Source organism: Xenopus laevis, chromosome 9_10L (genome assembly GCF_017654675.1).
Source record: "Xenopus laevis strain J_2021 chromosome 9_10L, Xenopus_laevis_v10.1, whole genome shotgun sequence".
In the NCBI taxonomy this organism is placed as follows: Eukaryota; Metazoa; Chordata; class Amphibia; order Anura; family Pipidae; genus Xenopus; species Xenopus laevis.
In genome coordinates, this window is record NC_054387.1 from 94,811,889 (window position 1) to 94,829,800 (window position 17,912).

The following is a 17,912-nucleotide window of genomic DNA, read 5'->3' on the forward strand; positions in this document are numbered from 1 at the left end:
TGATGAGAACAGGGAAAATGTGGTGATTCTGAACTGGCTACACATCTTAGGGGCCAGTTATGCCTCTTCAAATTATCATCTAAGGAACCAATAACGAAGGCTTCTTTTTAAATAGATCAAATTCTAATACTGAATGTGCTATTACACAACTCCTGCTTATTGTGTTTAACTCAACCTGTCAGTCTTCTTTGTGCATTTGGAAAAGAAAAAGTGCATTTAAGAGTAGAGTTGACATTTATTATAAAATAAACAACAGCACCAACAAATTCACCCATACATTCCCAATGGCTCTTATTAATATCCTTGCAGCCCGTTGTAAATCCTTTGTATCGATTTTTGCTTCATAAATTGTTTTACACCTAAAACAGAATAAAAGATTGTGGTAAATAAAGTGAAACAAACAACATAACATGGGTAAGGAGTATCTATGTTGGTCTTGCAGGAATAAAGACAGAGTCAATACGGACTGGATGAGAAAGCAGAACATCAGGGGATGTTGAGGTTATACACAAGGGTAGACAAGAAGCAGGAACACAGATACCAGGTCACATGAAATAACCAGGGAACCCTGGGTGGGTCTGGTCCATTATTAGAAGAGAGACTGGAAACAGGAATCCCGTCCTGTCTAGACCAGAGCTTAACATGGGAGTACCCAGAATAAAGCCATACACAAATGGGGATAAGATACAAATGTCTTACAGTTACTGCCCAGGCCAAAATCAAGGCAAAAATGCTACTGCCATGCCGTAAATAGAGAACAGCTATTTTTTTAAGATAAACTATCCATTACAATGATTGTACTAGAACTAGATACACAGTTGGTTGGAGCATAGGCAGCTTAAGGCTTGGGTGCTAAGCTTACCCAAAGGTGCCTAACATCTCCAAATAAAAGCAAAAAACGAAAAAACAAAACATCCATAGCAATACAAAACCAGTGAATCCTGGAAGATTTCATATTGCTGGTTCCTGGCAGTAAGACATTGCCAGTACCTCATGCTACTGTAAGGTCCAAACTGATGTGTGTGAGGTAACCCTGCAATTACTATTATTTTGAGGTGGGAGCACAGAGACAGGGCAGCCCCTGCACGCAGCTATTGGGGATATCGGAGGATACTCAAGACCCTCCTCAGTGAGCACCCTAGTATGTTTCTTTTATAATGCTTTACTACGAAGGTCAGTGACCCTCAGTAGAAATTCTTTTCAATGAATCCTTCACTTCAGCTCCTCATTTACATTCTGCCAGAAGTGATTCTTCACTCTATCCCTCTTCATGTAGTAGATGGGGTCAGTTTTTGATTGACAGGTTTAATACATCCTTTGGGGGAGGGGGGGTTGCACCCTTAACCTACTGTTATTTTTTTTGCCTTTTGTTGGTGCTGGAGTTGGTTATTTGAGTTATTCTGCTAAGAAAGGGAGTCCTCCATAAAGACGTATAAGACCTTCCTGTCAATCAAAGTCTGACCCAGACCTCAGCATGAAGAGTGACAGGTTGTACAGAGTGAGATACTGAAGAGGAACCATTTCTTAATCAGCACAGACATTTGAATTGATTGTATTTAGAAGGAGTCTTATTTCAGTGGGATGAAGCTTATATTAAATTTGCAAAAGATCCCCTTTAAAGGAGAAGGAAAGCCACCGAAGCAGTTTATTGGCAATAGATTAACCACAAATAGTTCAGCCTTTAAGCACAAAGGTTATGCACAAGGTACAGGGTTTAGGCTTCTGCATATGAAGCAAAAAATAACAGCATTGTTTTACATGTAAAGCACAAACATTCAGCAACATAGATCTTTTTACACAATATTGCACCTCTAACTCCATGGGTGATATTATCCCTTTATGCACAGTGAGTGTCCCAACTGAAGGCAGATCTTTTTTTAATTGTGTCCTGATAATTTCATATAAGTCTCATAATAGCTCTTAAATACAGATTTTTATTCAACTTTAGATATGTTTTTGTTTGTTTGGCTTTTAGTCTCCCCAAACTGTCTGTACAATTGATGTCCTGGAACATAGGACTAGGGCTGCTCCAGCCATAAAGCAACGTCAGACACTTGCCGCATGTGGAAACCAGCAGCCAGTTCCAGGGGTGCCAATAAGTGGCCTCTGGTAACTTTCAATTTTTAAAATGTTAAAGTGGCTCTTTTAGCGCAGAGAGAATGACAATATTGTGATGTGGAACAAGGAGTCAATTGATGGGATAACTTGGCACATGGACGCTGCTCTATAAATAGGATTTGTCAAGTAAAACATTCGCTACGGAATTACAGGGAGGTGTGTTTGTAGGTTCAAATTTGCTCTGGGGTTTGAAAATGTTCATTCGATCCATTATAGCATTTTTAAATGCGTTGTTCAACCTTTCAATAAACTTTCAGTATGATGTAGAGTGTGATAGAAAGCAATTGCAAATTGTGTCAGAATATTTTTTTATTTGTGTGGTTTTTATTTTTAGTAGTTTTATCCAGCAGCTCTGCAGTTTGCAATTTCAAGTGTGGTTGCTAGGGTCCAAATTACTGGAATATGAATAGGAGAGGCCTAAATGGGAAGATGAGTAACAATAAGGGGGTTATTTACTAAACCTCAAATTTATCTGGACAGGCTTTTTGGGGCAAAAACTCAAATATTTCACGATTTCCAATTGAAAAGTTGCTTAGAATTAGCCATTCTACAATGTATTAAATAAAATTGAAACACCCCTTTAAAGTTATGCAATCATAATATGACTGTACTTCCATTATTCTAGTTTCTTTTCCCATTATATAAATCTATCCTAAACTAGTGTTTTTGGGTCAAGGTTGATATTATTGCAGTTCTTTCCGGCTTACATAATTTATCTGATTTATGTATCTGCCTCTCTTCTCCCCTCCCAGGATGTCCTCTAGTCTTTTAGAATCTCCTGTACAATACTTTTTGTATAAAACAATGCAAAACAGATTGTAAAATGCATTTATGATAAATCAGACATTTGTTTGTTCATAAATCACTAGCAAAGGAAGAACAATACCTTGTCGTTGCTCCTCTGTTAGCTGTTCTTTTGGGAATTCAACATCAAATGTTATAATTAAAGATCCTTTTATGTTGTTATTGTCAAAGTTTGGTAGGCCTTCCCCCTTTTTCCACAATTTTGCTCCTGGTTTAGTAATTTTATCCCGCATGATGTGAACCTGTAAATAAAATAAAAAGAGATATAGATATATAGATATATATTCCCTTTTTTTCTTAAAACAAAGATAGGAATAGTTTCTGAATTGCACTAAACCATATTGGTGTAACAGTATTCTGCTTTTTATTGCTGTTGTTTCTAAAAGATACAAAAGGCCCAATAAAAACAAACTAACAAAAAAAAAAAAAAAAGAAGCTGGCAAAAACAGATAACACTTAAAAATAGCCACTTTCTTTTGGGGTAGAAAGTGTCAGTTTTTCTGTCGTAAACAAGTGTCGCATGTTATTTTAAAATGTAATTTCAACTTTTCATTGGCAGCTTAATTTCAGATATTTGCATATAAATGCCAACTGCTTTTGTGTATTTCCTGGAAATTTATGGAGGAAGACACCTGATATTTTGTGATATTCCACTTCTGCAGCAAGATATATCACTCTAAATATTATTAAAAATTTGAAGATTACATATTTAAATATACATAAAACAAATGTAAATTTTTTCATTCACATAATAAAAGTTTTTAAACATAACAGTTAGAAAGTACCAAAGCAAGTGAATTTCCGAATATGTATAGTTTTATGAAAATTCAGAATGGCAAAACGATGCTAAAGACACCCTCAAAAGCTACAAATTGATTGGAACTAAAGAGCATTGGGTGTGGCTTCATAATGAACAATGAATATGTTTGCAGATTTAGGAAACAAAAAATACATTACAGCAAATAATGAGCCATTTTCACAAGGTTTACATGGAGTATTTTACCTTATGGCTATCCAAATGAGTGATATCCATTTCAAAGCCTATAAGAGCTTCAACTAAAGAGATAGACACATTTGTATAAAGATCATCTCCTCTTCTTTCAAATATTGGGTGCCTATTAAATCAAACAAGTGCCAAAAATTAACATTTAATGTACAGATTGCAATTCATTAAAAAAAAGGAACAGTTATAATATCTGTTTTTCCAGATAAGTCATCTTTCTGTAATTTAGATCACCATACCCATACTAAAAGTCATTTAAACAGTAAATAAATCAGTTTGGATTGTTTTGCCACAATATGGATTTATGCAGCTTAATTAGGATCAAGTTAAAGTTACTGTTCTATAATTGCAAAGAAAAAAAGTCATTGAAAAAAAATTGTTTGCTTAAAATAGACTCTATGGGAGAAAACCTCATAATTTGGAGGTCGTTTCAGTATATGTAAGAATTTAGCAAGTCAGGGGTCCTTCTGGGTCTACCCATGCCAACCCCTCCCCTGGTGCTTTTTTATTTTGCAGCATTTCGAGATAGGTAGCATTACTAGTGCAAATTCTTCTTTAAAGGAGAACTAAATCCTAAAAATTTATGTGGTTGAAAATGCCATTTTATATACTGAACTTATTGCACCAGCTTAAAGTTTCAGCTTGTCAATAGCAACAATGATCCAGGACTTCAATCTTGTCACAGGGGGTCACCATCTTGGAAAGTGTCTGTGACACTCACATGCTCAGAGGGCTCTGAGCAGCTGTTGAGAAGCTAAGCTTAGGGGTCGTCACTAATTATCAAGCAGAAAATGAGGTTTGTCTGTAATATAAGCTGATGCTACAGGGCTGATTTTTAAATTCTGATGCCAATTGCCCTGGTTTCTATGGTGCTATGTAGTAATTATCTGTATTCATTACTAATCAGCCTTATATTGTGACATTTCTATTCTATGTGTACTGTATATTGTGAGTGGGTCCCTAAGCTCAGTAAGTGACAGCAGCACAGAGCATGTGCAGTGAATCAGCAGAAAATAAGATGGGGAGCTACTGGGGCATCTTTGGAGACACAGGTCTTTACTGCTAAATGGCTGTGATTGCCTTGGGCTGGTACAGAAGCTCAAAACATAATATACAACATTTCTAGCCTACTTCTTTAGTTAAGCTTTAGTTCTCCTTTAAAGTTACTAGGGGAAGCTTTTTGTCACCCCATTTGCCCTTGCCTCACTGCAGGAGCAGCCTTGAAGCCAGTGAGAAGTTACAGAAGTTCTAACCTATTATTGATGTTTTGGTTATGTGCTAAGACTGTGCAACACTAACTAGATGCCAAGAGCTGCAAATGTAAATCTTTTTACCTGCAGATCAGGAAGGTCTGGGCCAAGGAAACACATTGTGAGTGGGAGGCAGGCCTGACTCTCCCAAACCAACCCCCCCCCCCCAAACACACACTTGCAACACTACCCTGGCCTAACCCCAGTGCCATTCCTCCTCCTGGCTGTCTACCTATTTCATTTACATATTCATGACTGGCTGGCACCCTCCGGTGATGGCAGTTGGATGGGTGTGGGTTTGGAGAGAGCAAGTTAGGGTCAACCCGTGCATAAGAGATAGAATAGTTATATAGCAATTCAAATTTAAAAGTAAGACAAAATGTCCATTTCTCACACATCCCTGTACCGTGTACAGCTGGGTCGTCCCTGTAATGCTTGACAAATGCAGAAAGTGAAGCCCAGCATTCTACTGTACCTTGATTATTTTATTTCATTAAAGCCTTATTAGCCCATTGTCTAGGCAGGTTAATGTGTTAAAAATGCCCACAATATGTGTGACTTCCACCGCTGCTGGGCAGAATGTACATAGGCATATTTTTAAAACCCAGGTGCATAACCTTACATTTACATGTAACAGAACTAGAACTAGATTTATTTGAAGCTCTCATACTCCGTTAAGGAAGAAGACTGATAGTGGACCTACTGGAAGGCAATGCATCAACTAGGCAAAAGTATATGGGTATTCATCCAAATCCAATTCTTGCCTCCTGCCTGGTGATTAAGGGAACATAATAATGACAAACCAGCAGCCAGAATCTCCTAACTCAGGAACCAGATGTTGGTAAGGAAAGAGAGTCCAACAAGCACTACAAAGTTTCATGTACTTACTTGAGAACTTTAATCCGGAAACGCAAGTCTCCTGGTTCTCCATCAATATGGGGTTCTCCTAAAAAGGAATGAATATATGATATTGGAAAAGAACACAAAGCAAATAAATGTATACATTTCGGCTATTACACCAGCCTATCTCAGTTTGAATTGGAATGCACAGACAACTAAACTGACAACACAGCTGCCAACCACCCCACCTACTAACCAGAATCCCATATTCACAGATGGTATCATCCTGTACCAAACAAGAATTCTCATAAACTCAGCCAGTATTGTTTTAAATCACATACTTCACAACTACATAACTAAAGTGCTTTTCTAGTCTTCCTGTCCAGGCGAAGGTACATTTGATAAAGGTATGTGGCAGTGTACTGCTCAAAAGGTGTTCAATAGCCGCAGCAATGATTTTCTTTAAGAGACAGAGAGAGAGAAAGAATGTTACCTTCTCCAATGAAGGGATACTCCATACCGTCTCGAACTCCTGGCTCAATCTCCACTTCTAATGTTCTTTCCTCATTTACAAGCCTAAAGTAAAGATAATGCAGATGCAGGCACTCCAGATTTTTTTTAACATAAAAATGACACATAAAAAATAAGTTTCATCCTATGAAATAAACACATAAGGGGGTACAACAAATTAATGTTTTAGGTTTCACTCCTTAATATTGGAAGACAAATCAGAAAAAATATTTCTGATAAAAAAAAAATTGTCATGTTTAGTCTTCTGGCCTTCCAGCTGGTCCGGTGCATCCCCCTCACCTTCAGATGCGCAGCATTCAGGGCCGGATTTACATAGTGGGCACCCCTAGGCCGCTGCCGTTCATCGCTCCTGTCCCCTCCCCTTTATTCACATAAGTTTTTATCATTGGACTGGAGCAATGGGGATTTGCTCACAGGAAATTATAGACTAGTGTATCTCCTGTCCTTCCCCATTGTTTCTGAGCCAATATGGTTGTGTTTGGGCAGCATGCCTCCCCCCTTAAATCCTGGCACCCTAGGTCCAGGCCTTGGTGGCCTTTCCACAAATCCAGGCCTGGCAGCATTTGACTCCTCTGATCTTCAGTGTGTGATCCCAGACTTCTTGGCAAGTCACAGAATGTACAATGTTGCTGCAATGTGTACATTGACACTGCAGGAATATTCTATTGGCTGTGGTATCATTTCTGCTCCCCTTTACTGTAAATTACCCTAAAAATTCTGTTTAAGCCATTTTACTGGACATGACCATAAAATCGAAATAGGTGCCAAGAAGTCGAGAAGCCTGCATGTCTGCTGAACAATGGAAGAGAGGGGAAACACCAGAGCAGCAGAATTCCTCAAACAACTGTAAGCTTTTATGAGCAGGGCCCTCTGATCCTATTTTCACTCTCTAACACACTCTTGACAGCGCTATATTAATATTTATTAATATAGCGCATGCACGGTAAAACAAGCGAGTACACAGTCACATCTGAGACGTGTACATGCACGTAGACTGCAAAAAACGCACTTTTTAAAATTTTTATTTTGCTTTCATTTATTGTGTTGGCTTGCTTTTTTTATGAGAGAAGCGCTCGGTTATATTGTTGGATTAAGCTCACAACCTGAATCCGTGGATCAAATGATCTGTGCCCAATTTAGCCATCCACGAACTCGGTCAAACTGGGCTGATCCTGCCTGGCTGCCAATGACTGAATCATACAGTGGGCCTGGAGAGACCTGTCAGACAAGGGCCCCTTCAACATGCGGATGCAGGCCTCATCTGGCAGATATTCAAACTTGCCGGGTGATTTTGTGCCAGATATGTGCTGGGGGGCCTCCATAACTGAGCAAGAAGCTGCCAACTGGGCCTGAAGGTCCCACGAGTATCTTGTATCAGCCAGTGTTGAGTCAGCTTAAGTGCCCGGTGCTGCAAGGGGAACATGGGATATTCTATTGCTGCTATAAAGGCAGCAAACCTAACAACAGTCGTGGGGCACAGAAATGGTCCTAACTGATGGATATATCTAAGTATTATAGTAATAAACAGGAACAGATCGTAGTTTTTCTTTTATATGTAAATGTTAAAAGACCTAAGGTCACAAATGCATTTATCTCCTAGAAGAGATGCTTTTATGAACTGGCAAATACCCAGAGCCTGACTAGGGAAAAGGAACATCATATGTAAACTGTAACTACAATGAACAAAGCAAGTCAGGCCCCTTAATGTTGCCATATGCCATTTGGCACAGAATCACTAAGACCAACATCATTTTTTCTATATATATTATTTTTACTGTCTAATGTATAATACATATAGCTCTGTGTGTACACTATATAAATATAAATACAATAATGTTTTATTAAGCAGAAGATATATTCCAAGAATATATATCTTTATATATTTCCACTTACTTTACATTGGGGCACTCATCACACACAACTTCTTGTGTCATCTGAAAGCGTCCAGGACCCAGCTGTGTAGTTCTCATCTCTTGGCGACAATTACATTTCCGCTTGCCTGGTGCCTGTCGAGCTACAGGTTTGTTCCTTACAACCTACAATTTGACCATAAAAATCTCTCAGTATATCAGATCTGGTCTTATAATAATGAAATGCCACTTTAGGTTACAAATAAAGAAATTACTAGCTCATATATATGTAGTAGGGATGCCCCGAATCCACTTTTTTGGATTCGGCTGAACCACTGAATCCTTTGCTAAAGATCCGGCCATATACCGAATCCTAATTTGCATATGCAAATTAGGGGTGGGAAGGGGAAAACATTTTTTTACTTCCTTGTTTTGTGACAAAAAGTCACAAGATTTCCCTCCCCGCCCCTAATTTGCATATGCAAATTAGTATTCGGATTTGGTTCGGCTGGGCAGAAGGATTCGGCTGAATCCAAATCCTGCTGAAAATGCCCGAATCCCGAACCGAGTCCTGGATTCGGTGAATCCTAATATGTAGAAAACATTTAATTAGCAAACATCACAGCATCAATCTTTAACATGATTAACAGTCAAATCTGTACTCTCGAAAGACTTAATCATGAAGAGAATCCACAGAAAGAAAAAAAAAGTTAAAAAACAAAGTACGGTTTGGATAAAAGTTTGTTGCATATGTATTAATGTGTTACCTGTTGGACAGCTGGAGAATTAGGAATTTCCCAAGCAGAGGGACTTCAGGAAAAGCAGACAAGGGCTTTTCAAATATGTGGTTTGTGTCCAATCCTGGAAAGATCTGGTCCCAGGGTTGGTCACAAGGGGCCCTAGGATCTAGATTAGACTAGAGTTTTCCCTTTAACAACCTTCTTATAGAGTATTTTGCTGATTTTGCTACTAAATTAAACAAAAATAAATCCAAGCCCAGAGAAACTACAAAACATTTTGCACAATGCCTTATACCATATGTTACTTGGTCATTTTCACAAGGAAAAAAATAAATATTTTACTTACTTCTACAAAGTTTCCAGAGTATACTTCTTCCAATGTCACTTCTAAATCAACAATGATATCACTACCACGTGGTATATTTCTGTCTTGTTGACGTGGATTGCCTCCAAACATGAACCCAAAATCACCAAAGAAGCTAAGAAAAGAAGAAAATAGATGCTAGAATACTATTAGTTATTATATATTACATTAAAGTGATACGGACACTAAGGGGCTTATTTATCAAAGTCCGAAATTTATCTCAATATTTTCTGCTACAAACTCCGATCAAATCCGCTTGGGTTTGGGATTTTTCATTAGATTTTCATGATTTATTCGGATTTTTCACCCGAAAACTCAGATTTGTTATTCTTTGTGTCTGAAAACTTCAGGGTATTGCACGAATCCCAGCGAACATCAAAAAATCATTGGGACTTCTCTCATTGACTTATATTCAACTTCGACAGGTCTGACATGCCGGATTTTCTGATTCTGACTTTTCCATCCTCGGGGTTCAATAAATTCCGAAAATATATATATTTTTTTTTTTTTAAAAGTCTGATTTTATAAAAAAAAACAAAAAAAAAAAAAAAAATTTTTTCGTGATTTTAGTAGATAACTACATCACAAATTATATTGTGAATATTTACCCCCTATTGTAAAATATAAGGATATTATAAGTTACCGAGGAATTGCATGACCATATAAAAGCACAAGGCCGACATAAGTCATGTTACTTGACATAGGTAATGTTACTCCAAGGTAACTTCTAATATCCCCATATTTTCCAGCAGGGGGTACATTATTTATTGTAATACACATATCTTGTGTATTATAACACAAACAACACATTTTAATGCTATTAACAGAATATTATTTTTGCATGCTCCAGCTGCAACATCTATGTAAAAAACTATAAAGAAAAATAAACAATACAAGAAGTGATTTGGCAATTCCCATTCAGGATTTATTCATTTAGAGCCAACGCTGATTTTTACTTACTGAGAAAATATATCACCATGAGAGCCTTGATGTCCATCCTTTAAACCCTCTTCACCATATGTATCATATTGCTTTCTTTTTTCCTCATCTGAAAGCACCTATGTGAGAAAATCATAAAATCCGAATATGTGAGTTTCATAGGTCAACAGAATCTTAAAAATACTAGAACATATACAGTGATTAAAGGGGAGTTCAGTTTTGTTCCTCCAACTTCAGTTTCAAACATAGTATTATCAACATATTCCACAGCTCTGTGCAATAAATGGATGTATACACTAAACACAGATTATATAGAAAACTACAACTTATACAAAAGGTAAAGGGGGTTCTACTCAATAGAGCTTACAATGTACAAAAAAAAAAAAACTATTTTGGGCCTTACGCATATCACCAATCACTTGCATTAAAAATGTTGCTCCATTTAAGAAATAACTGCTAAAGTTTGTTCTGCTTCCCCGAGAGCCGTTTTATCTTTTGCCAGCTGTGCTCAGAAGGAATTTCTGGAGCTACAACAACACTGAACTTCATTTGTCATTTATTATATTTACTTCCACTCTTTGCAATCGATACTATAGTCCATTTTCTATCCAAGTACAAATTAAAAAATAGAATATCACATAACTTTAGTATCCTGTGTGCCGTACGCCCTATCCTTAACATCCAGTGAGGACATGGCACTTGTATGATCCATAAGTCAGTGAAAACAATACATTTTCTTGGTTGAACTTTTTCTGCATAGTGACTATGTACAAAGGTATCCAACAGACTCTTCAACTTTTTTTGCTGCCAATCAAATGAAATCTCATTCAGAACTGCACACTATTTTACCAATATCTCCCCAATTTCTGTTTACTGGTAGTTATAAGTACCTATGCACCTGATGAATTTCTCAGGTGTTGATTTTTCTATTTTCTTTTAATAGTTCAGTTCTCTAAGACTTAATGGCCATTTGAAATGCTATTTTCAGCCAATTATTAGGGTATCCTTATGTCTTGCATCTCTATTGCAACTCTATTTTGCTTTGAACTCCTCAACATCAGAACAGTTATGCCTCAGTCTTAGATATTGTCCTCAATCAAAGCTGATGAAGTGCCAGAAGGGGGCATGAAACGCGTCAGGTGATATCACATGTCATAGGGTAGGAGTACATCTGTTAAAGTGGACCTGTCACCCAGACACAAAAATCTGTATAATAAAAGTCCTTTTCAAATTAAACATGAAATCCAATTTCTATTTTTCATTAAAGCATTCATAGCTGTTCTAAGCTCATTTAAAAGTCTCAGCTGTCAATCAAATATTGTCTGCCCCGCCTCTATGCCATGGGCATAGAGGCGGGGCAGACAATTACTTTCACTTTCCATTCAGCACTTCCTACATGTCACTGCTCTCCCCACATTCCCCCGTTCTCTTTACCATTTAATTGTGTAACCAGGACATGGGGATGGACATCAGGTCCCCCATTCTGGTGCACAAACAAGATTCTGAGATGATACAAGGCTTGTCTTAATAACAGTGTCCACAAAATGGCTGCTGCCTGCTTGTTATAATTATGAATTCCCAGACTGAAGGAAACAAGATTCAAATAATTTATATAGTGTAATTAAAGTTCATTTTGCTTGACTGATGTGATAAAATAGGATTTTGAATAATTTTTTTTGGGTGACGGGTCCCCTTTAAGGATGCCTGTTTGTTGTTTTAATTTTTTCAATAAAGCTGGACAGTGATTTTTTACCCCAAGTGTGTGGAATGGCTTTCTCACCCACCAAACCCCCTACATATGATGTCCACTGGATTGGAGACCAGTAAGAGGGAACCAGCACACTATTGGGACTGGACACAACGAAAGAGTGGCCACGATATGGACCTGTGAGTTTTTCCTTTTTCTCAATCAAAGATGATACTAAATATAACTTTATTGAGACTTTTACACATCACATGGAAATAGCCTGCCTTACCCAGCAAAATTATATATAGATAAAAATACATCATGAAATAAATCATTCTGATTTTGTAAGAGGAATGCCATACAATAAAATTAGCTTGCGTTGTTCATTTTGTAAACCTAACCAGATATTCACATTTAAATGCTGATCAAGTCTATTTTCTTGTGATGTGTAAATGTCTCAAAAAAAGCAGAAAAAAGTTGTTTTGTATCAATTTTGCCAGAGGGTCATATTAAGTGTCACAATAAATGTCAATAAAACACCTGCTAATTAGCTGCAGTGTTAGATTTGCCGCGCATCCCCACTAGTGATGGGTGAAATTCGCGAAACGGCGAAAAATTCGCAAAAGGGCGCCGGTGTCTTGTTTTTGACGCCGGCGCCCGTTTTTGTCGCTGGCGTCCATTTTTTCGAAAAAAAAACAACAATTTTTGACGCGAATTTTCGCGGGCATTTCGCGAATTTATTCACTGGCGGCGAATTCGCGCCTGGCGAATAAATTCGCCCATCACTAATCCCCACTACAGTCACGTGGTTAAGATGCAGAACACCCCCAACAACCCTAGTACAAAAACATTGTATGTAAATGTACAACATTCAACTTTTTTGTTGTTGGCAACAGGAGGGACTCACCACAGTATCCAAGAATACTGGCAAATATATTATATGCTAATGAAAAGCCAAACACGCACAGACCATTTGTAAATATCTTTATAAAAAGATAGACAATGTATGGGAAGAGGGGTTTTCCATACTTCTTATGACCTGCCTTGCCAAGATCTCAGGAACATAAATGTGCAATACACCCCATTTTTAACTTGTGTTCAATGACTAGTGCTAAATTACATTTTGCCTATTGTTTAAATTGCAAAAAATGATGGTATTTGCCATTTGGTCATTGCAAGATAGATAATTAGATTACCAATACAGAAAAAAACAAGTCATTATGCAAGGTGATTGGTTCTTTCAAGGTAGATAATTATATATGACCAAAACACAGACAGACAGAGTAGTTTCATTTTACCAGTTTAGTTTAAAGGGGTGGTTCACCTTTGAGTTAACTTGCAGTATTTTATAGAATGGCTAATTTTAAGCAACATATCAATTGGAACTTCATTTTTCCTTTTTTTATAGTTTTTGAATTATTTGTCTTTTTACCGACTCTTTCCAGCTTTCAAATGGGGGGGTCGTTGACCCCATCTAAAAAACAAATGTTCTGTAAGGCTACAAATGTATTGTTATTTCTACTTTTTATTATTCATCATTCTTTTTGTGGCATCTAATATTCATATCAATGCATGGTTGCTAGGGTAATTTGGACCCTAGCAAATCTGACTGCTGTAATTGCAAACTGAAGGGTTGCTGAATGAAAAACTGAAAGAACTTAAAAACCACAAATAATAAAAAAGAAAACCAATTGCAAATTGTCTCAGAAAATCACTCTCTACTTACTAAAATGTAATTTAAAGGTGAAAAACTCCTTTAAAAAATAACAAATTTTTCATGCATTTTCATATATATTCAACAAAAGCCGCAATCATTGAACTTATGTTGAAAAGGTATACTGTGTCTTTAAAGAGTATCCAAACATGGCCTTTAGTTATAGGCTATCTTCAAATCAAGGGAATAATTACATCAGCCTATTTCTGTGCTCTCTACTTAATAATAAAAACTGTGACCTAGCTGAATACTAAAAATAATTATGAGTTCCTGCTCTCACACTGGCCTTTAACTAGTAGTTTTCCAGTTGTAGCCCTTGACCATTATTTTGAGACACCATACCATACTAAATGATATAGATAGTATAGGCATGTGTATATATAATTTATGTGAGGGTATGGAGGGTGTGTGTATGGATGCTGGGTTTTCCTTTGGAGGAGTTGAACTTGATGGACTTTGTCTTTTTTGAACCCAATTTAACTATGTAACATCCGTTGACTACTTGACCAGATCATTCAACTATTTCAGTTGTGGCTATTCTTCCCCTATAATGCAGCCCCAGGTGCAGTCTCACCTTGTTACCCTGCATATTGACCATATGCATTATATTTTAGAATACCTTGTTCCAGCTTGTGTAACTGCCCAGCATTTTGTCTAGAGACAAAAAAATAGCCCAGATTTCACCAACTACAGGGGTACCCAAACCTTAAGGAAGAGATTTATCAACATTATAATAATAATAGACTTTAGGCAAAATGTGTCTTCTATTAAGGAAAAGCTATAATTTGTGTGGGGGGAGAAGGATCAATTTTTACAAACCTCGTAGGCAGCCCCCAAGTCTTGAAATTTGTCTTGTGCATTAGGATCATCAGGGTTTCTGTCTGGATGAAGCTGCAATGCGAGCTTTCTATAAGCCTTCTTTATCTCCTTTACAGTAGCTCCTCGTGACACACCCAAGATTTTATAAAAATCACGCCTAGAAGAATAATAGGAGTGGCCAATTAGATTGTAGAAGATGGGAAAAATTAAACTAATACAAAATAAATGAAATGCAAATTGGAAATCATTTTTGTGTAAAAAGTGTGTTAATTACTAAACATTTCATTTTAGGAATTTACTTCATATACAAGTAACAGTTCATTTGTTTTGTGGTAGTCTAGGTTAGCCTTATGTGGTGATAAAGCGCAATGCGAAGATTGTCAGGAATGTCAGTTTATACTCTTTATTCCATGAAACCTGTTTTCTAGCCAACCCCCTCACAGTATATGAAACTTGTTGCTTCCACTTCAGCCAGTGACAGGAAAAAGGACCTGAGAAATGACTCATACATAAAGAATTAAAAGAGAGCTAAACTTTAAAAATGTATGTTGCTAGAAATGTTGTATTTTATATACTAAACTTACTGCTCTGGTCTAAAGGTTCAGCATCCCTATAACAATAAAAAATCAAAGCCTTTAAAGCTGTGCACAGGAGATCTACTTCTTGGTGTGTCAGTGACCCTGCACATACTCACTCTGCTCTGGGCAGTTGTTGAGAAGCTACGCTTAGGGGGTCATTGCAAATCATTAAGTGAGGTTTGTCTGTCGTAGCTAATGCTACAGAGCTGCTTGTTAAACTGTGATACACACAGTGGTTTCAGAGCTGCTACGTAATGAGAATCTAAAGAAATTACTAATCATTCTTGTATTATGACTTTTAAATTATATATTTAGATATATAGTGAATAAAAGTACACCCTTTTGTAAATTATAAGGATATTATAAGTTACCAAGGAGTTTCATGACCATATAAAAACACGAGGCGGAAGGCCTTTCCATAGTCGGGCGACTATAGAAAACGCATCGCCGCGTGTGCATTAGCGCAGGCCACTTTACATTGTAAACTATGGGGAAAAACGCTGAGGCAGTTCGGGAAGATAGTCGCTCAAAAGACGAGCCGATTAGTCGCCAGGCGACAAAATATCCCCGAATCTCCTCGTGAGGCCTTACCCTAAAAGTTGCATTTCTGGTTACAATTTCTGAAAAAAAACCCTATTAGTCCAGCCCATCTGTTCCACTTCCTGCTGCCTCCTTTCCCAGGCTGTGCGGGGGAGCCAGTGGCACTCAACACTGTAGGACAGGAACCAATCGGCAGCTAGGCTGACCTGATAGGGAACTGAAGCCTGTCAGTGCTTGTGTGACTGCAGGACTGTGATTGGCTGTCCCCCTCCTACTGTGCTTCTGGCAGGGACCGTTAGGACACGTCCACCTCTGGACAGGGACCAGAGAACATTAATGGGGAGCTCCAAAATTTTGAAGAAAATATTAATTTACAGCCAAATCTAAAACCAGCACCATATAGTATATATAGGTGTCTACAAAATTAGGGAGGGTCTCATTTATCTGTCTCCTTTATGAAGAGCACCCTCTGGGAGAAGGACACATTTCTGTCACACGAACATGTAATGTACTGTATATAAATCTAGAGCAACAACATGAATGGATAATAAAATGAAGACAGAAAAGTGTAAAGCAAAGAAAATACACAGTGAACATGTCAATAAAACGTGAAAAGTGAGTGTGCAAGGGAAAATAGGGGAGAGCTTAGGGGCAGGTGGGTCTGTGAAACACACGGTAAGACACACGTGAAACTCTAGTAAAAACAAAAGCCAAATGAGACACGAAGGGTTAAAAACATAAGCCTAATTGAAAACGAAAAATATGACTCGAGGAAATGTACATGTTATTGAAGGAAATATGCTCTTCCTGTTAAATGAATGGGAAAGCAGTGTAAATAAGACCAGCCTTACCCTCCACTCACAACCACCATCAGGTAACATATTAAGAAGCCGACGCCGGTAACTGAGGCGAACTTCATGTTTCAGATCATATATACTGTATAAATGTCTCTACGGTCCGCCTAGGACAATCACTGAGCTGACTAAAACGCTCGCGGAAGGAAACGTACACACGGTAGCGCCGCAGCCAATGACAGTCGAGGACGTCAGCAGAAAGGCGTACAGAAACTGCCAATGAGAGGATTTCGCTGTGCCGTTTCCGCGTTCTTTAGCCCAATGGCGTTGATAGACATGGCACATGTACAGGCTTAGTGACACAGCCAATAGTCGCACGTACGTTGTCACGCTTATAACCCGGCCACTCGGGGAAATGATTCGTGATGCCAATGTTATTGATACAGAAGAAACATAGACTGAACGGAAGGATGATGCATATTTCTATAGCTAATTCCCCAGTATAACGCCTTTCCTTATTTGTAATAAAATGTGCAAGTCCATCGCTTTGGTTCTCATTAGGACCTTTCTCAATAACATAAACATCAGTGTTCAACTAAACATTACATAGCAGTAACCATACAAGAAGGTGACAAAATGATGTCATTGTGCTAATGTGTGATTATCCAATCAGATCATGACATGTCAATCCATTACTACTACCATTGAATCTTGCATTTCACCAACAGGTGTCGCCATTACACCCCTCTTAAAGGGGTTGTTCACCTTTGAGATGAATTTTAGTATGTAGAGAGTATATTCTGAGACAATTTGCAATTGGTTTCAATTTTTTTGTTATTGAGTTATTTAGCTTCTTGTTCAGCAGCTCTTCAATTTGCATCTTAACCAATCTAGAAACTAGGGTCCAAATTCCCCTAGCAACCCTGCATTGATTTGAATAAGAGACTGGGATATGAATAGGAGAGGGACTGAATAGTAATAAAAAATAACAATACATGTGTAGCCTAACAGAGCATATTTTAGAAGGGAGTCAGTGACACACATTTGAAAGCTGCAAAGAGTCAGAAGAAAAAGGCAAATAACTATAAAACTATAAAAACATAAATAATGAAAACCAAATGAAAAGTTGCTTAGAATTGGCCATTCTATAACATAATAAAAGTTACCTTAAAGGTCAACCACCACTTTTAAAATGGTGTACATTTAAAAAGTCTATTTATGACATTACAATGTAGTGACACATCTCAGCATAAATAGAAATATCCTAATAAAAGTGTAAATCTCAGATAATTTCCGATCTACATGGCTATTGATTGGAGAGAAAAGTATCCCTTCTTTATC

General features: G+C 37.6%; 1 protein-coding gene across 1 annotated transcript; it reads right to left on the minus strand.

Annotated features, from left to right (window-relative positions):
- Nucleotides 1-211: 211 nt before the first annotated feature.
- On the minus strand, nucleotides 212-16,760 carry dnajb11.L (DnaJ heat shock protein family (Hsp40) member B11 L homeolog). Its single transcript, NM_001097715.1, is given in 10 exon segments — nucleotides 212-359; nucleotides 3,005-3,164; nucleotides 3,926-4,037; nucleotides 6,064-6,121; nucleotides 6,509-6,591; nucleotides 8,440-8,582; nucleotides 9,483-9,615; nucleotides 10,461-10,558; nucleotides 14,660-14,816; nucleotides 16,629-16,760. Coding segments are annotated over 10 exon segments (1,077 nt in total). The 5' UTR covers nucleotides 16,697-16,760; the 3' UTR covers nucleotides 212-294.
- Between the last annotated feature and the right edge of the window lie 1,152 nt (nucleotides 16,761-17,912).